At 35.3% G+C, this 23319-nt stretch overlaps 1 protein-coding gene across 6 annotated transcripts in view; it reads left to right on the top strand.

Annotated features, from left to right (window-relative positions):
- Window positions 1-23319, top strand: part of LOC130051713 (CAP-Gly domain-containing linker protein 1-like) — a 52162-nt gene that overhangs the window by 7849 nt on the left and 20994 nt on the right. For 3 of the 6 annotated variants that reach the window (XM_056154216.1, XM_056154220.1, XM_056154215.1), the window contains exons 2-9: window positions 4390-6511; window positions 7966-8124; window positions 8664-8775; window positions 9443-9545; window positions 9858-10875; window positions 11718-11800; window positions 14530-14632; window positions 15204-15404. In XM_056154216.1, coding sequence (XP_056010191.1) covers window positions 4390-6511; window positions 7966-8124; window positions 8664-8775; window positions 9443-9545; window positions 9858-10875; window positions 11718-11800; window positions 14530-14632; window positions 15204-15404 — 3901 coding nt within the window. The remainder of the gene's footprint in view (window positions 1-4389; window positions 6512-7965; window positions 8125-8663; window positions 8776-9442; window positions 9546-9857; window positions 10876-11717; window positions 11801-14529; window positions 14633-15203; window positions 15405-23319) is intronic. The other 3 variants (XM_056154218.1, XM_056154219.1, XM_056154217.1) reach the window with 2 other exon arrangements.

The following is a 23319-nucleotide window of genomic DNA, read 5'->3' as shown; positions in this document are numbered from 1 at the left end:
TACAACTTAGTACATTTTAATAATTACCATGATGAGATGAAGATGCCTATAGTTTTTCAAGGTCAAGGTTGTAGTATCAGTTAATAGCAAAACCTTGTAGGCAGAATACAGACTGAACTATTGGGGCTAGGACTGTCAAACTTGGTACTCCTCATGCAAAGTGGAGGATGCCATTTGTTGTTCAAGGTCAAGGTTGTAGTATCACTTAATAGGAAAACCTTGTATGCAGGATACAGACTGAACCATTGGGCTAGGACCGTCAAACTTGGTACACATACACCTTGTGCCAATCGGAGGATGCCTATTATTTCTGAAGGTCAAGATTGTAGTATCACTTAGTACAAAAACCCTGTTTTCATTTTCGAGATTTTTTTTTCTTTATGAATACAGGTATTGCCCTGAAATTTTGTCACCAGATAATCAGTTCACATTTCAACTTGATTGATGCACCGTTACCGTTTTTAAGGTTAAAAGTAGGATAGATAGTTTTCTGGACTTTTTTTCATCATGGATACAGATATTGCACTGAAGGTGAAATGAGCATATGTTAATGTACCATTTGCTTTACTCTTGTTCATATCTTTCACACATTGAGGCCTGGGAACATCAAGCTTGGTCAGTTGATGCATCTGAGGGGAGGGGGGTAAGGTGTGTTGTGATGTAACTATCAAACACCTGGTCAGCTAGCAAGTGCATCTGGGGGGGGGGGGGGGGGGGGGGGGGGGGACGGACGGAGTATTGCAAACCAAAAGGTCACTGTGGCCTCCTTCAGGAATTTTATGACTTTACATTTACAAATCCTATCCGGATCATATCTTGAGCACTGTGAGTCTTAGGACCATCAAATTTGGTCAGTTGATACAACTTTGTGGGGGAGGGGGGGGGGGGTGTATTGTGACCCAAATGTAGTCATTGTGGTCTCATTTTAGAATTGCAATTGAGCATCACAGCCTGCAATTTCAAGCATGCAAACATAGATATGCATCATGCACATCTGATTCCAGACTAGCGGTGCACTTTATTTCATCTTGCTTATGATAATCAATGTTGACGACACAGTGTTTGTGTGTGCCATGCTCCTTCTGACAAGAAACACAAATGTACAGATGTCTTCTTACCACAGCATTGCAAAGCATCATGTACATTCAACATTACAAATTAAACATTTTCAAAGGGCTCAGATGAAATTTTTAAATGATTTTACAAGAATCCGTAATATGACACATGATTTAGTAGTTTTGCAGAAATTTTTTTTGGTACAAAATACAAGAATGAAATTATTTTCATCTGGAGGTTTATGTATTATATTTCAGAAGTGACTAGTCTTTATATGAGAAATGAATTGAAGGAAATAAAAAAAAGTGGAAAGTTGAGTTTGATTGATTGGATGGAATTTATGACATGTCATTTTTGGAGAAAGAATTGCAATCTAAGGATAGGCATGAACTAACTATTTGTCATTGAAGTTTTCTTATATTTAGTAAAGTCTTGATGCAGGGGACCCTCAATATTCAAGCATGTCCAAATTATGTGGGAGTTCTTGTCACTGTGGAGAGTTATGGGCATGTATGACTTAACTCCCCTGAAAATCAGTGAAAACATTTCCGGAAATTAATTTCCATATGAAATCCACACAGACTTTAAGGAATGAATACCCTTTCAATACATTTTCATAGTTTGTGCTTTAGACAAATATCTAGTCTATAATGCATGAAAATTTACTGTGTAAAACACCATTTTTATACTCCTTGAAAAATTTCAGGGGAACATATAGTCTGAGCTCATATCTCATCACCTTTTCATCCGAAATTGATATAATTGATCAAAAATGTTCCTTGAGACGAGGAGTTTTGGACCAAGGTCTTTCAAAGTCATTTTGGAAAGGTCAAGGTCACTCAGATGATATAAAAGTTCCTTATTTCAACAGGTTTTTTTTTTATATAAAAGTCTCCTAAACCTAAATTCATCAGAAATTGATCATAATTCATCACAAATATTCCTTGAGACAGGGACTTTTGAACCAAGGTCATTTTGGAAAGGTCAAGTCACTCAGGACATACCTTATGTAAGTAAAAAGTTCTTTATTTCAACAGTTTTTGAACAGATATTGACCATATATCACACATATAAGTAATAGGCAATTTATGGCTTTCAGACAAAGGTAACTCAAGGTCATTTTGTAAAGGTGAAGGTTACTCGGAACATATACCTTTATACATGAAAAAAATTCTTCATGTCAACAATATTTCAGCAGTTATTGATCTTTTGGACCAAGCTGTCTCAAGGTCATTTTGGAAAGGTCGAGGTCACTCAGGAAATGTACCTTAAATAAAGAAAAAGTGCATTATTTCAACAGTTTTTGAAGAGTAGATGATAAGTTATCATTGAATATAGATTACATGCATGTGATTCATATTTATACTAGTATGTATGCATGCACACACTAACACACACACATGTATATATATTCTCACAAGAGATGGAGGATGGTAGGGGAAGGGGTAGTGGATGATTTACTCCCTTCCCTATTTCCCATGCTCCAACACAAACATCAATATTGAACAATATAGTAAACATGTACATTTAATAGCACTGTCAGCTGTTGCAATATTTCATTACATACATATACTGTATAATGATTTCAATCATGAGTGATATAAATACATATGCTTTGTTGTTACTTTTTGTGTCAGCGGACAGCTGCAAATGTAACATTGATGCATACATAACCATGAAATTAATGATGGCGCTATGAGTTACTTCTGTTCTTGCTGCTCCAGGATTGCGTATTAAACAAATGACTTCATAGTTGGTTATGGTATCAGGAGTTTACAATATCTACTTTGGGATTCGAAGTTGGATAAGTAAACACATTTTTAAAAAAATGTTGGTTATCTGAAAGAAAAAGGGTCGATCAGTATCAAAAGGTAGTGATTCTGCCTAAAATATTTTTAAAGATGTCAGATCATTGTGAAATTTTATTTTCCCATCGTTTGCCATGTTAACTTTTAAAACCTTAATACAATTAACTTGATTAGCTCTTAATAATAACAAGAAGACACCCTGAACTGAACAAAACACACATTTTGATTATAATTAGTTTAACATTGGGTATTTCATAATATTTTATACACACACACAAAGTGCTAAAATGACCTACGACACAAACAATTAGATTGTCAAAATTTCTGGATAACTAGTCCCTTCCTCAGAGCAAACGAAAGGATTTACATAAGATGGCTGAATGTTTAAAGGAAAAAACTACTAAATCTACAAACATGTTTACATTGCAAATTAAATGTTTGTTTTTTACTTGCTAATCAATGTTTTCTGGGGAGTGAGTAAGGACACATCCTATTTGTCCAATGGGCTGATCCACACAATCATGTAAATATGTATATATACATAATGTATATAAATAGTCTTAATGAAAAACTTTTTTGAGCACTGGCCATTCGGGTGTTTGTATCTGGACTGTTTACTAAATCAGAGAAAAATCCACTGGCCCAAATACACAAAATATTACATATTTTTCAGTTTTGTAGAGAAATGTGAAGAGAGCTAGAGTACAAGAGTTAAACCACTCCTATCATTTGGTCATGAGTAATTCAAGTACAATCAATAGAAACACTATGGTATTGATTCTGTAACATCTTCATTCCATTTCAATATATGGTGCCATAGTTTTAGCTGAAAGTCAGTGATATTCATGATTTTAAAAGCACAGGTCTGATGGTCAAGCCTGGCCCCAATTTTACTAGATTTGGTCTTCAGGCCAGTGGCTAATTTCAAAGACTGTATATACATGTATCATCAAAACAACAAAATCTAACATGTTCAATACAAATATTAAGCTAACTGAAGATGTTCTCGAGTTAAACTGGTCAAGAATGAACTAAAAAATTTGACCTATTCCTTCCACTTGGGATGGAATCAAATAGTTTACGTTGCACAAATATATATTAATTTGGAAACAAAAGAAAATTAATTATTAGTACATAATGTACCTTTAAAATCCTTAATTCATACACTGTATATGAACTTAATGGATGCACATACAGTATACACAATGTCATGGTGTTGGTCTTGTTTATTCAGAGTGATCTCATTTATTGCAAAATTGTATTGATTCTGTACACCACATTATGTTACTCATAAAGCTATTGGAATTGATTGTCTTCACTGGGCAATAAAATCCTGTGTATTTTTTGTAAATTTTCCACAGAACTACCATCAGAAAAATCAATTCTTATTTCAGAGATAGCTGGATACATATACAATGGTGTTTATGCTTTGTCCAGAAGTTTGATATTTAAGTTGTCCTGAAGTTTGATACACGAGTTATTTAAAATGCTTCAAATTGATTTCATAAGCAATTATTTTTTTCAGGCTAATTTTGAGAGAAAGCTCCCAGTTCCAGAAGGAAGGAAAAAAGAGAAGAAACGCTCTTTCCTTCCAACTCCAAAATCTTTCACTACAGACGTAGGCCAAGAACGTACTAAACAATTTTCGCAACCGGAGAGAGAAAAACCATACCTTCAAGTTGGAGACAAAGTCTGTATTGGGGGAATCAAACTTGGCGAATTGCGCTATTTTGGGAAAACGCATATTGCCACAGGATTATGGTGTGGAATTGAGTTATATGAACCTGAAGGGAAACATGATGGTGAGGTGGAAGGAGTGAAATATTTTATATGTCGCCCTGGACATGGAATATTTGCACCCGTTGACAAAGTGTCAAAAATAGAACTTGTTCCTCATGATCTTCATGGCGATGTGATAGAAGAAGAAACAGAAATTCCACAGGAGGATGTACCCGAACAGAAAACAACGGTCTCTAGACCACAGCGGCGTTTGCTACCTCAACCACAGATTAATCTGAGGAAAGATTCCAAAGAAAAAATTGCTGTTCCTTCTAAAATTGATGAACAGATTGAAGATTTTGATGAAGTAGACTTTTTAGGTACATCTGCTTCTCCGGAGTCTATAGTGATCCCAGGAAAAAGGTGTTTACCAAAGCTCAATTCCAAAATCAGACCACCAAGCTCAAAGCATTTACCAGAACATTATAACGAACAGGTGTGTAAATTGACTTCAAAAGATTTAAAACAGAGTGCTATTTATACACCCGCTTCAAGTGCAGATGCTTTAAATGAAAATAAGATTTTAAACAAATGCATACCTAATGAAAATAATCTAACAAAGATAGACACCTTTCCTCAACCATCAGCTGAAGCACGGGTCTTGACCTATTTCAAACCCAGCACTAGATTACCTGGCCTTTCCAAACTTCCTCAAACACCCATTACAATTGTCACAGAAAAAACCATGTCAGAGAAAGAGTTACCCACTGAGACAAAGGATACTGGAAAAAATGGGAACAGAATCCTTGTGAGTGGGAATTTGAACAAGACTTACAATTTAGGTGAAATACAAACACCCCATACAGATATTCATTCTACCACACAAAGTAGTGGGGATGACTCTCTGAGTGGGGAAGTTCAAGAATGCCTATCATCTGATCACCGGCATTTCCTTAACTTGACCTTTGACATGGAAGGTGGTGGTTCACCCCCTCAACCTACCAGTTCTACCCAAAGTCCTGAGAAGGGGTCTGATGGCCTTCACCCATCATCCCATGCTGATGGCACTTTTGATATCAGTCATAATTCTAGTCTAGGGGTGTTGGAGGTTCATGATTCTCAATTTGATACCGATTTGTTGCAGGAAAACACAGACAATGTGTTGGATGATGAGAAAAAGTCCTTATTAAATCTTACTGATATAGAGAAGTTGTCCAAGGTTTCAGTTTTGGTCAGAAGTCAAGACCGTGTGGCATCACTGGGGGATACCTTTGAGGCTGGAAATGCAGTTACCTCAACTCCAGTTGTTTCTTGTGGAAAACCCAAATCCAGTTTATCAAGTTTTAATGATTTGTCAAAAGAAAGTCAGTCCAAAGAGCAGAAAGCACAGAGTGAGGATGTGAAATTGAGTGTCCCTCTGAACTTTGATTTGAATGCAACATATAAGATAGGTGACGGAAGGACTGTGGAAATACTGGGTACAGATACTCTGGACTGGAGGCAGGAAGCTTCAGATGGTGAGGAACATTCTGCAAGTTCTGAAGATGGTCTCGAAAACCAAGTTAACACAACACAAGACCAGAATCAATTAAGGGCAGCACAGAAAAAGGTAGAAAGACATATGGACACGTTGACTGACAAACTCACAGATTTTGGAGTTGCCTCTGATCATGCTTCTCTGAGTGCACCCAAACCAAAGCTACCCATGGTTGATTCTGGAATCTCAGAGCAAGGAGATATATTGACGCTGGAACAGGGTAGAATGGCTGATTCATGTGAGATGAGACAGTCCTTGACAGAGGAGAAACAAAACTTGTACAAACTTCTGGAGGAAAGAGAAGAAATTCAATTACATGCTGACCTGATTGCTGGACATTTGAAGAAGGAGCGACCCTTGTCTCTTGTGTCCTCCATTAGTGCTGATACCGGTAAGATGATTCAAAATTTAATGATAGAAATAAATTTAGTGTTTCTGATTTCATTGCTGTTATTCTTGAAGCTTTACATTGTATGTCAATTGTGTGTGTTTAACTGTGGACATTTTCAGATGATGTTGTTTGTACTTGTGATATAATTCCTCCAAAAACTTGGTGTATATCTTTGCATGTGGTATTTTCAGAGATTGCATTGCTCAAAGATATGCACATCTGAACTTAGGAATTTTATACATCTATACATCTGCTCAATACAGGTCTGGCAAACATTTCTTGTATGCATATTAAAGTTGGATTATTGTAATAAGTGAACATTTACTATTTCAGTTTACTAGTTTATTTGAGAAACAACCTGTGAGCAGTCTTTAGATACATGTACATATTTTTGATGTTTACTTTAATCAAGTCATTTCAGTTGTTCATTTCAATAGTTCAGTTGTAAGTAAAAAGGATACACGTACTTTTGTATTTGATTAAAAGCTTTCAAAATCTTTTAAGTTTAAATCAGAGAAATAACAAATTAGGAGGTGTGAACCATAATTGCTTAAAAAGTTTGAATTAATGGTGAAATTTTAACTGTAAATAGACAAAGGGTACCTTTAAATTTCTTCACTGAATTAATAATGGTGAGTCTGTAATGAACTAGCTGATCCAAAACCACAAATTTGTAAAACAGTAGTTGTCAAAAATGACACTCTCTGACATGGATTGAATGGTAGGTTATTGAGAGGTAAGATGCACTGATGTAGGTCTTTGGATTAAGACTGCTGAATTAAACAGGCAATGCCACATTATGAAAAGATTTCTCTCAGATGAAAATTGATAATTGTTTGTGTAGGGAATTTTTAGAGCTACATGTATTGCACAAAAGAGTAAATGTGTACATGCTAATGCAAATCTGCTTTAAGTTTGAATTACACACTGTGAAAATAAAATGTCGTCTTTCAGAGATTAAGCTGATTGAGGTAACACTTTTTAATTAAAAAAATTGAATGAAGTCTACAGCTCTTTTTAGAATATGTTAATAAGAAGTTTGTGACAAATTCATTATCCAAATACATATTGTATGATAGACAAGGGGCACTTGCTATCTTCAGCTGATAAAAATGAATTACTGGTAGGAAGGAATAGTGAGTGACCAACTGTGAGATTAAAGCATTTACTTAATGGTCTACATTCATACTGGTAATCACGGAGTTTATAACACTGACTTCTGAGGATTAAGGCAATAAGAACAATCAGTATTTTAGTAAGTATGTATAAGTGAACCAGGAGATTTGAGTTCCTTTCTTAGGACAATATTTATCTAGTCGGTGTTTACCTGGTACCCATTAAGGTCAGCGTTTGACGGGTCAACACAATGAACATAAGTTATTATTATTTACTCTATCATTTGTAACTGACTTTGATGGCTCAATGTGATTGTGAATGCTGACATATATTTGCAGGCTATGCCCCAGACACTGACTCGGAACGAGGAACCCTGACCATTAATTCCCCTCAGGATTGGGCCGTGAAAATGGCACAGTCCTCCGATTCCATGGCTGGACTGGAACTCACTGATCTTGACACTGCTTATGCACAATCCTTTAAGAATTTTCACTCAGGTACATATTTTTTTAACCTCTATACCATGAATCAGACTGTTGGGGAAATATATTCAAGTTATATAATTACACATGCAATTCGATTATACAAGTGTATATATATATATATATATATATATATATATATTAAAAAATGTGAATAGGAAAGATCAATTTTACTTGATTTGTTAATAAATAGATTTTGAAAATGAAGAGCAAAAAAAAAAAAGTGCTTGTGAAATATGATCCTTTAGGTCTCTGTGCCTGATAGACAGTAACGTTACATGTATGATGTTTCTTTGATCATTAATCAGAATGAGTGCAGGCATTTATATGGAACTTATATTGTGCAGAAGCTAACACATTTGTTGATTACGCATGGTGGATGCTACAAGTCTCTTTTTCTTGTGAAATATTCATGACAGTAATTCCACAATTAGGTGATGCTTTGAGCAGTTGTGGTATCAGTGGCTTAGGAGCACTGCATTCAATAATTCATTTTGTGTGTAGGAATTATCTGTCATTTTATAATGTGAATTCTCTTTAATGGTGATTTTCAGCTGTCTTGAGAGGGGCAGGGCAAGTGTTGGAGGAAAGTGATTCCGATATCTGTAGTGATGCTGGCACGATTTTAGCAGACAATAATGACTTGGGGAAGGAAGACTCTGAATTGTAAGTCGCATATTTTAAAATTAGCTAGTGTACACGTTTTTGTTCAAATCATCGAAATTAGAAAGTGTAAGTATTATATTCATCAAACATCTAGCACGTATCTGCATAATATCATGCAAATTTTATGTGCACTCAACCTCTGACTTGTTAGTGAGTGTCTTTTGGCAAGATTGATACTATGACATATCAAAACAAGAACTACACAGCTTCACAGAGCATGGCATTGTTCTTGGGTTGGTAGGGATTACAGCTACATGTAGATACAAAACCTAGGCTTGATTATATATATAGGGAACACTGATTATTTCTGTAGGTGACAGCTAGTTTTTAAGAAAAATGCATTGCCTCCAAATTTTGTTTTCAAGTTTTCCAGGTGCATTGACTTGAATGATTAATGAGTATAATTATACTCTATTTCATTCTTGAGATGAAATAGTCTGTGAAATTCACAGTGATAATATTGTAGGAATTTTGACAGAATTGAATGGCTGTGAGGTGATTTCTTATGTAATTCAATAAAAATTTGGAGGCCTGATCTTTAGACCTGTGTACACTATGGATTAATAAACTAATTTTATTAAAAACATAAACTGCCCAGTGTCCAATTCTACTGTTAACAGATGAATAATAAGTGAACTGTATGTACACAATAGATCTTGTTTTGAAGGGAGAACATGTCAAACCTGTTAACAGACATAAAAGGAATCTCTGCTGATGATATTTTACCCCTGGATAGTAAGGATAAAGAAACAGAGCCTGCAGCAACAGGGGTGGGTATTTGATCCATTGGTTCCAAGGTGTGAAATCTTCTTATATATAACCCCAATTATTTTGTTCAGTGGAATTTCTGGTAACAAGAGTTGTTTTTTCTCTCTCAAAGGTGTGCACCTGCAGTATGATATGCCAAAAATGTGATATTGTTATTTTTATCCTCGTAATAGTCTTCCAAAATAAAACATAATTGTGTTACCTGAGATATTTTAGGTAGCTTTCTCTCTTCAAGGCTGTGTATAAGAAAGTTATCTCTTCATGCAGCATGACATGATTAATAGCAATGATGATAACAAGTTGCCTGTTTGTAGGTTGATGTTTCACAGGGAATGTCAGATGCAATAATTGAAGATGAGCGGATAGAAGCTGACCAGCAACTGGACAAACTAAATGTGACTGTAGACATTGTTAGGGAGAGTTTGGTTGAGGATGTGGAGGAGAGGGGAGGGGAACAGGAGGAGGAGAATGAGGTAACGGTCAAAGAAGTATCTGAGGAAGAGAGTGCTAATGAGGGCAGTGTGACTACCGAGGACACAATATCTCAGAGGAGAGACATAAGAAAGAAGAGAAGAGAGATTGAAAAAACAGAGCACAAGAAACCCAACATTAAAGTGGGATCACGTCTAGCAGACTATATCAAAGCACCAGTTCCTGTGAAACCTAAGGATGAGAATACTGAGGCTGCCAAAAATAAGCGTAACATGGGACCAAAATTAAAGGCAGCAAAATCAAGTGATGCAAAAGTTAAAGGGGGGAAGGATAATGGGACTGAAGAAAAAAGAAAAAAAGAGAAAATGGAAAAAGAGCCACCCAAGATAATAAAAAGGTCACCTCCCAAGAGTAAATGGGATAGTATAATGTCACAAATTGAAGCTGAAAAAACTGTGGTCAAGCCTAAAGCTGAGGTGAAAAGCAAACTAGAGGCTTACCTTAGCACACCCCCACCACCTTCTAAAAAAGAGGTGGTACCTAAAGAAAAACCCAAGAAAAAACTTCCTAGTCTACCCACCCCAGATTTTAGCAAAGTGAAAAGTAAACTGAATTTGGGAGCACCTGTTGCCCTGATTAGGAGGGAGTCATCTCCAGCAGCTGGTAAGAAGGACTCTCCCAGGGGCAATGTAAGTGGGGATGTATTGAGGAGACTGTCTTCTGTGGCTTCAAATGGGAGTTCCAATGCTCCCAAGCTGGATTTGAATGACTCGGTTGGCAGCAGTGTTCTTGGATCAGCTATCAGCTCTGTCCGGAGCAGTCAGTCGGATCTTGCTGGAGTGGATGGTGGAGGGGAATCCAGTGTTCCGAGCACTCACAGAATGCTACAGAAACCTTCCAGTAAGTCTTGTGTCCAGGGAGTAGTAACCAAGTATGAAATATATTTACAAAAAGCAACTCTGCTTCAGATACAAAATTAACAATTCGCAAACACTTCTTTCTGTTACAATGAAATATTGTTAGATTTATGTAGAGTTTCATCAATAATTCAGTCCTATAGGTTAATGAGTAGTCAGTATTCTTTAATGAGCTTATATCATTGTGAGAAAGTTGTGTTGTTCCAATCAGCAGAAATTTCTCTGCTTTGAGGAGTGACAATCAATAAAATTCTGTTGGCATAAAACATGTTGCTCTGTAGTCTCTAACTTAGCTGAAACCCTCCTTGGTCATTAAGAGCTAAGATGACTTACCCCTAAAGGGAAAACTTTGTTAAACAGAGCAATAAAGGTAAATTATACCCAGGTAATGATATGTCATTGGTCTTCATTTAGACAGTATGTAATGAGAAGGAAATAACAGGGTATGTTGAAATAATTAATGTTAAGTAATGTGTATGTGTTAAGTGACCCCATTTTCCTGAAAAACCAGTCTCCTCCCAATCTCTCTACCAAACTGTTACGATCACACGTCTCCTTGTTCCGGTCTTCATTGGAAATTGTCTGGCCTAGATGTCACTGTTGAAGCAGGACTCCTACACTTTTAATATTCAGCATAAAATATTAATTTATGTGAACCTCATTACTGATGAGTAGAACTGCAGTGCTCAACAGGGAGTAGATTTATGTGGTAATAGTTATTGATTTCTCAGTAATATCACATTTTATTTGATTTTGTTTGTGATCTGACAGTACAGAATTAACAGAGTTCAGTACTTTGACTTGTTAAATCAATCTTTGTTGCAGATAAAACTTTGAGTAAAATTTCTAGCCTTCAGGACCGTGAGAGGAGGGACAGTACATCCAGCACCATGTCGACAGCTTCTCAGGTACTTAATGGTTTCCAATTTCTTTTCAAGGCATGCAGAGTTATCTTTCATGAATGTTTAACGGATCTCCCTCTCTAGCTTCATTGTATGCACACTTGGTCCCAAGTTCTCCATTTAGATTTTTCATAATAGGCAGATACAGTTCAGTGGTTCTCTAACTGCTGAGATTAACAGAGTCAGTTAGATAGAAGATAAGAATGTGAAAACCAGCTCCTGTTTAAAGATATAGCTTATAGGAAATGTAATCAAAGTACAGAATGGACTCCTGGGAGTTGAACTTTTTCAAACGTTCAAAGAAAAAAAAAATCTGTATGTGTCCAAGTAATTCCGCTGGGTTTTTTTAAAATTTGATATTGATTTATTTTCATTAAATTTCACTAAAGGACATTTCTTAAAGGTCAAGGTCATGTAGAAGACACCATCCAAATTCATAACTTTTAAGCTTGTGATTAAAAGTCTTAGGAGATGATCCTTGAAGAAATTGTTTTGCACAAAAAGGTGTTCTTCTTCAATTACTTGATATAAATGTGCATAAATCAGTGAATAAATCGCAAGGTAGCGGATGGTACAGATCATCACATGTTGCCTTGTTATAGGAGTATCAAAAGAGTATGGTGACTTATCTTCCTTGCTCTTTGACGTCAAAAGAGACCAAAAGTGTATTTGTTAATGGTAAAACTGTGAGTTTTGTTCATCAAAATAGTTCAATAGTGCGGCATTCAACTACAATATAGGAAGTCAGAAGGGTGTTTTAATGTTCTTGTTTCCAAAGGATTCAGCATTCAGAAAGATTTGGGTTCAAAATCTGTACTGAGATCATTTACATGTCACACAGATAATGAAGATAAATTGGCCCTAATTTTACAGGGAATCAGTTTCTTTTACACCTTACTTTGGCAAAAAAAATGTGGATATAAGAAATAAAATCTTAGACAGACCTACGGACCTATTGCAAGCACGATGAAGATGGGAAAATCCTCTAAAACGTCAATTGCTTTATTCAAACAGAGAATGATAGAATATTATTTAGTATTGTATAAAGTAGTCATATTATCAGGATGTTTTTTTGTCTAACTACATGTGTAAATAAATTAAAGATGAATTTATCTATCACTTGAAAGTCTATCAGACACCCTCTCCCCTCCCCCCCCCCCCCCCCCCCCTTCTGTTTGAAAAAAAAAATTCCTAAGAAAATGTTGTGTATGTTTTTGCCTTTATTTTGATTAGCAAATATGATGGTGCTCTCTAATGACATCATAAATTCAGGGAATCAGGAGTGATGATTTCTTAGTGTTAATATCATTATTGATTTTGAAAAAGCACTTTTATGAGGAGTATATGAAACAAAGTTGATATTTACGGAGAGAAAAATTACTGGTAAAAACTTTCTCCTATGATCTTTAAGATAAATCCGAGTGGAGTTGTGGAAGAGTTATTATTAGCAGCATATCCAAGAATCTTAAATCCTATTTTAGTGTATTTGTTTATATCATTATTTTTTTTTAATTGATTAGGCATAAATTGTTCACAAAAGATTATATTCATGCAGAATATTACACAGATGACTTGACTTGGGTACTGAGCATGTTTTGCTATGAAATACTTACATAATGCTTGTATAATTTATGATTGACAGTGTTATACAATTATGTTTCTTTAATCCTAGAGTAGTATTTAAGGTGATTAAAAACTTATTGTATATATTTACATAGGTAGTGATAGAAATTTGTCCCACCTGTCTTTAAAATGCCAGTAGCTTCTTTTGTGCTTCACTGAGTACCAGAGTTCTCCCAAGGAATAAAAACTGAAAATTTGTGTATCTTGAATTATGTCAGTCCAAAAACAACATTTTGATTGAAGCTCATAGGTGTGTAGTGTCTGTTGAGATTTCAAAAGTGAAAACAATGAATTATTATACGCCTGTCAGAGACAGGATGTATTATGGTATGGCTCTGTCCGTCTTGTCTGTCCGGACCTTGTGGGCAGGATACAGACCAAACTGTAAGCTCCAGGATTTTACAACCTGGTACCTTTGATCACCATGATGAGAGGAAGATGCCTATTGTTTTTCAAGGTCAAGGTCACAGTATCACTTCTTGGGAAAACCTTAGCAGTATACAGACCAAACTGTTGGGGCTAGGACTGTCAAACTTGGTACACATACACCCTTTGCCAAGTGGAGGATGCCTATTGTTTCTCAAGGTCAAAGGTTAAGGTCATAGTAGCAGGATACAGACCAGAACATTAGGGCTAGGACCATCAAACTTGGTACACATACACCTTATACCAAGTGAAAATATTACATAGACACTACATGATTTGTCTTGTCTTTATGATGCAAAGAAAGTATGTCACACCCTGATGAGTGCTGATACTACTTTGAAGCCAAGTTCTAAAAATCATGGTGTAAGAAAAACACCCTATATTAGCTTTTCAGGGGTGTGTTATGTACAGTTGGCGGTACTCTTGTGCTTTATAGGACCCAAGTTTCACTTTATGAGATCAAAAGAGTAAATATGCTTAGTTGTACAAAAATGTATAGAGAAAAAGTTGGGACCATGATTTCTCTTCAAGAGATCAAAGTTTGAGTCATTGAGAGTGATCTGTAGTATAGATTAATTCCAGAACCTCATTTTTTTTTTCACATTAGGACAGCCCTTCAAGATGATGCAAAAGTATAGTGTTCTCATGAACCATGTTTATTGAAAATTTCATTTTCATTTTTTCAGGGATCTGTAAAGGCCTTGAATGCAAAGAATACAAAGCTCTCTGATATTGGGGTACCAAGGCGAAAATCAGTCCCAGTAAAAGGCAATATACCTCCTGTCAGCTGTAAGTGCTTCCTGGTGACAGGATTAATACTGGTCTACAGACTCTACACTCAAAAACTTACGTACTCAATGGGTGAAGTTTTCTTAAAGCATGCATGTAATTGAAAATTTTCATTCAGTGCAGTATTTGGGATATGGAAATTTATCACAACTTCACATCTCCATTCGGTAGTAGCCATTCACAATGTCAGTAGTGGATGTATGTCACATTGCTGCACAAATAGATAAGCCATCCAGGAATGAAAGTACAATTCTTTAAAGATAATGTTAAGTTTAATTTGTGGCATACATCTTAAACTTTACAAATTCTGTTCAACTTTGAAGCTTGAAACTTTGAAATGTTTGGAATAAAGAGGAAGCCGGGAAAAGAAATTTCAAAGAAAATTATCTAAAATCAATATTTTGTATTTAAGTTATGGTTGAAATGGATGATAGATTAAGCAGTGTGATGATGCTAATGCTATCTGAAGTGTAACAAAAGCTACTACATGAAATTCAATGCATGTCTGCTTATGAGTTTTGGTATCATGTCTTCACCACAGCATCTTGCATGTCTAATCTTCATCACACAGCCTCTGTCAGAAGAACCTCACAGGTTTCTAGGAGCCTGGACTCTTCTCCTGCTAACAGACCTCTTAAAAATACTAACCTTCCTGGTGACAGGGCTAAAATCAGTTCACAGCAAGAAAATAGAATCACGAGCAAGAAAGACAACAAAAAATCAAAGGGAGATAACAAGCCCAAAACTCCACCATCAACTAAAAACTTCAACAGTAAGTAGTGCTACAGAATGCAATTCAACTCCAGAAAATATATTATTCCAGAGATTTAATTGCCTTTTAAGTTTGATGCCAATTCGTACTATCATTGCCAGTAAAGTTGAAAATAAGTTGATCTCAGGTATGTTGTAAGACTATAAATGTAATAAATAATCTATAAATGTAATAATACTGTTAAAGCTGTATGGTCCAGTGTTCATCTAGTATTTTTTGTACAAGCAGATTGATTCGTTTTTAAAGTATTAACTTCCCCTTAATTTCATGCTTGAAATCATTTGCATGTAAAAGAAAATTTAAAAAGTAAATACAGCGGTACACATAAATAAATTTGTCACTCATTAAGTCAGTTAGGTGTCTATAAATAGCCCCAAGCACATCAAGGGAATCCCAACATGACGTATATAACTTAGATGCAACTATTTTAATTTAAGTATGAAAGTCTGAAAACAATGAATTACTTGCAGGTATTTAATATTTTTATTTCTCTTGAACTTATGGCACGGTGCTGTAGTAACAAAATACACAGCTTCACACAGATAAGACCACCGATGTGATGAGTTTGAAGTGGACACGTGACTGTCACTTAATTTTTGCATTAGAAATGACTGACACTTGTTTGTAAACACTGATTTAAAATCAAATAATAAAACAGATGAAATAATCTATGGCATATCATATACCCTCATGAATATGTACGTGCGATGATTGAACACAGCGTTTTTACAAGGTGGGAAAAAATTGTCAATATTCGGACCTTACAACTTTAAAGAAGAAAGAGGAAGGCAGAACAAGATTTAAAGGGTACTTTGTTTTGCTCCCTTGAAAAAAGGGGGCATATTGGTTTGCAGCTGTCAATCTGGCAGCAGACCAAGTGTTATCCACTCAATATAATAAGAACCATTTGCTAGACAGACATCAGACTTGTTATACTAGTTTCCCTTAAGGTAGTACTCTACATCGTCATAATGGCTGACTTCCTTTAAAAACATGGATGACAAAATCGATATCAGCAATATTTGACTTTTCCTTTTCCATTTAAATACCTAGCTGAGTAGCTCAGTAGGTTAGAATACCGACTGCTGAACTGTAGGTCGCAGGTTCGAGTCCAGCAGGGGTTTTAAATTTTTTTCAGATTACCTTCTACTAAAACTGTATTTTTTGACAAAATAAAGTAAATTTGAAAATTTGAAAATTCAAAATATTTTTGTACATATCCTACACTTTTCATCTACATCAAATTTCTCTGGTGTAGCATACCTCCTTAAAGAGTAGATGACCCTTATTGATTTTGAGATCAAAGGTCATTCTACTCTGGACCTAAAAAGATATTGTCCACTCAATATCTTAAGAACCCTTAGCTTTACAGACATCAAATTTGGTACTCTGGTACATCCTAAGAATGACCCCTATTGATTTTAAGTTCAAAGGTCAAACTACTCTGTACGTAAAAAAAATAATTCTGCTCAATCACTTGTGAACCCTTTGCATGACGGACATTGAAATTTATAGATGACTCCCATTGGTTTTCAAGTCACAAGGTCAAAAGTCATGACTCAAATGTCTGGTTATTTGAACCCTTATCGTATTGTTTTATAAATTTTTCAGGTTGTGTGGAAGTTAGCAAGAAAATACAGTTAAACTTAATAATGTTGTTGCTCCTAACCAAGTAGATCATCAATATCAGTAAAGATGTCATACCTAAGACGTAAACAAAGGTAGTCATTGCTCCTTCGCCAAACACTCGGCATTTAGAAGTGAGAATCATAGGTCTTTCAGATATGGCCTTAAAAATGGAGGTCCTGTGGTATGGCAGGTGTTGGCACATTAAGAACCTTCACTGCTATGGCCCTGAGTGCTAAGCAAAGGTTTAAATTTGTAGTACTTCACGTACAGCTGGTGACATCTTAATATGGGTGAAAAATTCTTGATGGGACATGAAACAAATATATGCAAACAAACAAAATCAGACATTCTAAATTTAAAGTTGATCCTTTTCTATATTGCCACACATGGGGCATACATGTTTCTAAAATGTTTCTTGTTTTGGGGTATCAACTATATGAGGAATGATGAAAGAATTCAATGGGAGCTGATGATTCAAGGTCATTTCAATGCTGATGCACGTATAAAATGTAAAAGATATTCGAGTCACACCATCTCCTTTTTGGCAGATACTGAAAAAGAACATTAAAAAAAAAATTGTCTTGATGTAGGTTGGCTTATTAGACAGATGTGGATGTGTCAGTCATTTAGGAGCTGGTAATCAATTAAGTGACTTCATCAAAATTGAGATGAAATGGAAAAATCGTGTATTTGGTGTGTTTTTCTTCTTCTTTTCTCTTTTATTCTTATAAACGAGACTCTGGAAATAGAGAAATCATCTGGTATTATGAAAGCATCCTTTTCATTTAATTGCAAACAGAAACACCTTTTGTATGTAGAAAGTTTATGGTTGGTTTTCATCGTAGAAAAATGCAGCCCTTCACAAAAATTTGATGTGCTTTTCCCTTCACTCAGTGATGGGTTTTGTGGAGAAATCTCAATAGACTTGCTGTGAGCCTCAATCATTGAACACACACCACTTGAAATTTCTTATTGAAGACATATGTTATTAATTTTTGCCAGTGGATTTTTCATGAGTGTTTTTTTTTTCCTTTTTGTTGGTCAATTTCATGCCTTGATAATGATGAACAGAGAAATGACCCCACTTACCGGTAATGAAGATTTATTCAGTATGTATGAGTTCATAAAAATCCATGGTATTTTAAAGAATCGGGCACTAATGGCAAAGAAATTGCTAAGCCAGTCATTTCCATTAACTTGTTCATGATGATGATCAATCAGAAATAAGTGTTCAGATGAAATAGTGAATTATATGGGTTTACTGATTAATGTTTGTCAAAAAGTACATTTTTTGATAAATAATTTTGTGGACTAAGCTATTTTATGTATCTTCCTCAGAATATGCAGAAACTGTACTTGTTGAACACTTATTTTGTAGTCTGGCACAACCATAAAACAACAACAAAAGTAATGATATAACAGTATTTATAAGGTATAAAAAGTACAATGTAGGAATTGTAATTTGCTAATGTTGAACTTAGATTACATAATAGTATATAACATATCCAAAACAGAACTATTGGTACTTAATGTAGATGGATTAGTGTAAGAACATCAGGAAAATTCCTTACCTGTCAGAAAACTTGATTTATCGATCTATACAATAAGGACTTCAAAGTTTATCTGAATTCTGCTATGGGCAACAATCATTGAAGAGAGTTGTTTGGAAATGCTCATTAAAAAGTCTACAAGTAATAAACATTCTAATGTCAATAGATCCAACTTTCAAGAAGAATTAAATACACATACACCAGCAGGGCACCTTATCAGAAGATGAATTCTGACAAAAATATTTAACAATATTCTTTTAAGGACATTTTTTCAGTACATGGGATTTTGTACCATGATAATTGACAAAAGTTTCACCTGAGCAATCTTGAAGGGTTATTATCTGCAAGTATTGAGAAATTTAACACCCTCGCAGTGTTTAATATTTGGATAAGAAAGCTCTGGCTGTTTGGTGCAATGTAACCCTGAAGGATTTTATGGCTCCAAGATGGGGTGGAGTTTGCTGTGGCCCCTATATCCAGTGATGGACCACGAGTTGCTGTCCTGGCCTATAGTAGATCATGTGGTGGTGTTCTGTGGTGTCTATCTGGTAGTGATCCTGGTTTGTTACTGGTCCTCTGAACTCACTCTGTATGTTTTATGGGTCAGTGGAAGTCCACGTTCAAAAGGTTATGGTAGGTTTAACTTATTATAAATTGTAAGTTTACACCATTCGTAGGTGTGAACACATCTACCTCTCTTTATCATTCTCACTTCCCCATTCATAATGGCTATTCTTCAATGGTATTGAACTTTTAAACTATACAATTGAAGTATTATATGCATCACTCATTGAAGGAGATTATGTATAGAGAATAGACATAGCTAATACAGAAAGGGTTTACTGTTAGCCCCGAGATATTATCTAGATTCACTTCACTACCTGAAAACAAAGGACTTATTCATTATTGAATTGTATTTTGCATATTGAATACGAGGTAAATCTTCTCATTGTCTCTGAACATCTTTCCATTGATTTTGTGCATTGTTTGTATTTTAAAAAACCAAAGCCATCTGAAGTATACCTAAGATTTGTATGGTTTAGAAAATATTAACTAAGAGATTAATGTTCTTAAGATTGTATAAAGTTTACTATGAACTTTCATTACCGGGATTACTATTGACTATCGTTGAAGGTTAATTTGTTTCGTACACACATGGTTTTCTAATAAGGTTGCAAATTCAGTAAAGATGCTGGCAGCAATGCTTAGGATGTGTCTTAAACAAGGTAATTTTTCATTTCACAGATAGTTTACATTAAAAAAGAACATTTGTACAGTACAGGATAATACATGGAAAATTTATTTGTGCAAGAAGTATTTTGTAAGTGAATATAGACTCATCTAAATACACACAATAGACTATCACTCATCTAAACACACACAATAGACTATAACTCATCTAAATACACACAATATTGATGATCATTATTTTGTCGAACAGTTACACCAGCTGTCACCTTTCTCATATTGCATTGTCACAGTTGCACCTTGGCAATATTGAGCAGTCACACTGTGTTAAACAGACAAGACAAAATATGTTTTAATAAAAGTAGTTGGTACAGGCCTTATGAAAATACAAAAGATAAACAGTTTCTTGACAACTTATTTCCTGTATTTGTCACATCCTTTTGTAATGACCTCAGGGGTTGCTGTTAATTAGATAGTTTGTTTTGGATGTTACAGCAGGTGATGTTTTTAGGAAGTATCTACTGGTTATCAGCTTCGGAGTAGAAACTGAACAACTGCTTCTTCTAAGTCTTTTTTTTTTTGTGTGTATTCTCAATGTATTTGCTCATGTTTATCCCAACTTTTCCTCTTTAAACAAAGGAACTTCTGAGAACTTTTGTGAATACAGTGTTTGTTTTGATTTCGAAGACTGCACAAGAATGCAAGAAGATTAGTTCCTGGCCATTTCTGCCACTTAATTTGTCTGACGGTGATCTTCCTACCACATGTTGAGGGATTTTGCCTCTTACAGTTGACTCATATAGAGGAAACTTTTTTTTAAGATGCTGTGAAAATGTAAGGAAATAGGCAATTAGGCAGCATCTGCAGCAGTGGTCAACTTCCTTTGTTATGGCTGCAGGCTAGCATCTGCTCTTCTTGTGAAAGTTCTCTTTTGTATAAGAGATCAAGTTTTCGCTTTACAAGGATAGATTTGTTATTGTTTCTTTTCAAAGAATGGCAAGTATATATATCTTTTTTATCCATTCTACTAATGATAAAACTGTATGACAATTGTATGATTTAATTACATTTTATTATAAATTGCATTTAGAAACAATTGTTGGTCAATTTCATTTTAAATTTTTAAGGCTTTACAACTGAAATTTTTTTGTCAAATCAAGCAAATTTTAAAAGCTTTTCAAAATCTCTGACTTTCCTGCCCATTGTCTGGCATGTCTGGTTAATAGAAACATTTAGTGCCCCCATGACTGCGGCAGTGGCAGACAAAAACTTGAAGAAAAAATAATGTACAATAGCATTTTCATTCGATATCCCATAGTGATAAGAAAGAGAAACGCCTCCCCTCTAACATGTCGTAACAATGATGACTGGAAACAGATGCCTGCGGCCAAGTCCCAACTTTTAAAGAATTTTTCATGTTTACAGTTTCATTATTCCCAAGTTCACTGCTTTTGGTGAGATGACTATGTCCTTGTGAGCCTGTGAATCAATCTTGCATCTTTGGGAACACATTTCATTTGTTTGAGGACAAAACTTCACAGATGTTTATTGGGGCCACCCCTCAAAAATCAATACTTATGATATGATCAATCAATGGGAGCTGGTTTTTGTGCGACTGATTTGGACAGGACAGTGCTTTTATTAGTCACTTGTTATTGACCAGTGGGGAAAACATTTTCTCAATAACCAGCGGTTAATGCATAGAAGTGAGAGACTGGACAACAATGTCGAACAAAGGCTCCAGACCTAGTAGACCCCGGTCCCTTCTTGTCAGCTTTGAAAAACTTTTCTCCAGGGGAGGTAAGCAGTGAATAGACTTGGTCATGTAATCTCAGGCATGTTTTGTTTTATGAACTACAAATGATTTCATATCAGTAGAAAAAAACCTCCATACTCTGAACATCTCTCGTATATCCATGGTTTGCTTATGTTGTCATAGATCTTGTCTTCCATAGAATAAGCATTTATGGTTCTTCTAATATACATAAAAGCATGGAAGGTTGTAGTGCAAAGCAGTGGAGTTTTAGTGGTTTGCTGCATGTGTGGTTGTACCAGGAAGCTCAAGAAATGGGGAAAATGATAAAAGTTAACTATCTGAATATGCTAGAATAGTTAACAGAATCTTGCAGTGTTGATTTGGAGAACTTGTATTTTGTGCAGCTGCAATTGCTGTTTTTCATTAAAATCTGTCTGGTATACTGGAAAGAACTTGCATTGAACATGATGCACAGAATATAACTTCTTGACATTGCATGCTTTATGGGACCTCCTCAAGTTTTTCAATTGCATATGGACTAACCTGTACAGTCAGTTTATGATTAATTTTCAGGGCCGTAAATTAACCTTCAATTTGGAGGAGGCAGGAAATTAGGCGGGGGCCTGGGCGGCCCCCAGACGCTGAGCACATTTTGTGCACACTGAACACGTTTCGTGCAAAATCCTTGATTCTAGGGCCTTCTAAGATGTTACTTGACTAACTCATTCTAAAAGAAAGATTTGGAATGCTTTTTAAGGGAGGTATCATGTTCTTAGTTATTGGAAACAACATAAATTCTAATGAACTTTAAATTTTTAATTTTTTTTGGCTCAAAAGTTGGAGGAGGCAGCTGCCTCCTCCGCCTCCATGTAATTTACGGCCCTGATTTTAGTGTCAATAGGCAACTGTCCATTTCTGTACTCTTCAATGAATTCTCTACTTGTACAATGATGAAAATTGCACAGCTCTGTACTAATTTCCTCTTTGCAAAACAGAGAGCATTGGAAAGCTTAATTTCAATTTTTACTACATATATCTCTCTCAGATGAATGGAAAAGGGTTTCCCAATATTCTGGAGTATTTCAAATCAAAAGCAAGCTTTCAGGGGCAAAGAAAATAATGATAAAATGCTTCATTTTGTGACATGGATGTGAAACTAGTTATAAACATTATCCTTGTTTTGTCATTTAAGAATTAAAGTTTCAAAAGTAACTCATAGAAGTACTTCAAATATCGAAGATTTCACATGAATTTTCACAATTTTGGGGTTAAATTAAGCCCTTATCATATATATAGCTCTTTTGTTCCATTTCCATGATCAAGCTTGTCTTGTGTCTTAATGTAAATGTACAGTCATTTCAAGAGGTGTTTTATCTGTGTAAAGGTGGGTCTATGTCTTTAAATTGGAAATCTGAAGAATATTGATTCACTAAATTTTAAATGTCTAACAGCATGGCTACTTTCTCCTGCATTTTGCACTGTGATTACTAGCACATTTATGTAAATCTGTGGTGAATTGAAGTCCGTATCAGATTTAGATGGCTGAAGGGTAGAGAATAGGTTATAAGGATGATATCTCTAGTTCTCTTCATATTCCAAATCTTTTCTGCCATAGGTAAGCCAACATAAAAGTTTTTGTAAACTTCATTACATTAAACAACTGAATTTCAGTCTTATTTGTTCATACCTGGTTTAACTCTTTTAGACATGTCTCATTTTTCAATACAGGTATAAATTTGATGAGTAAATGTTGAATTGCTCTGAATAAGTATTAAAACAAATATTGATATCA

Source organism: Ostrea edulis, chromosome 2, assembly GCF_947568905.1.
Source record: "Ostrea edulis chromosome 2, xbOstEdul1.1, whole genome shotgun sequence".
In the NCBI taxonomy this organism is placed as follows: domain Eukaryota; kingdom Metazoa; phylum Mollusca; class Bivalvia; order Ostreida; family Ostreidae; genus Ostrea; species Ostrea edulis.
This window is presented reverse-complemented; position numbering and strand designations above follow the sequence as displayed.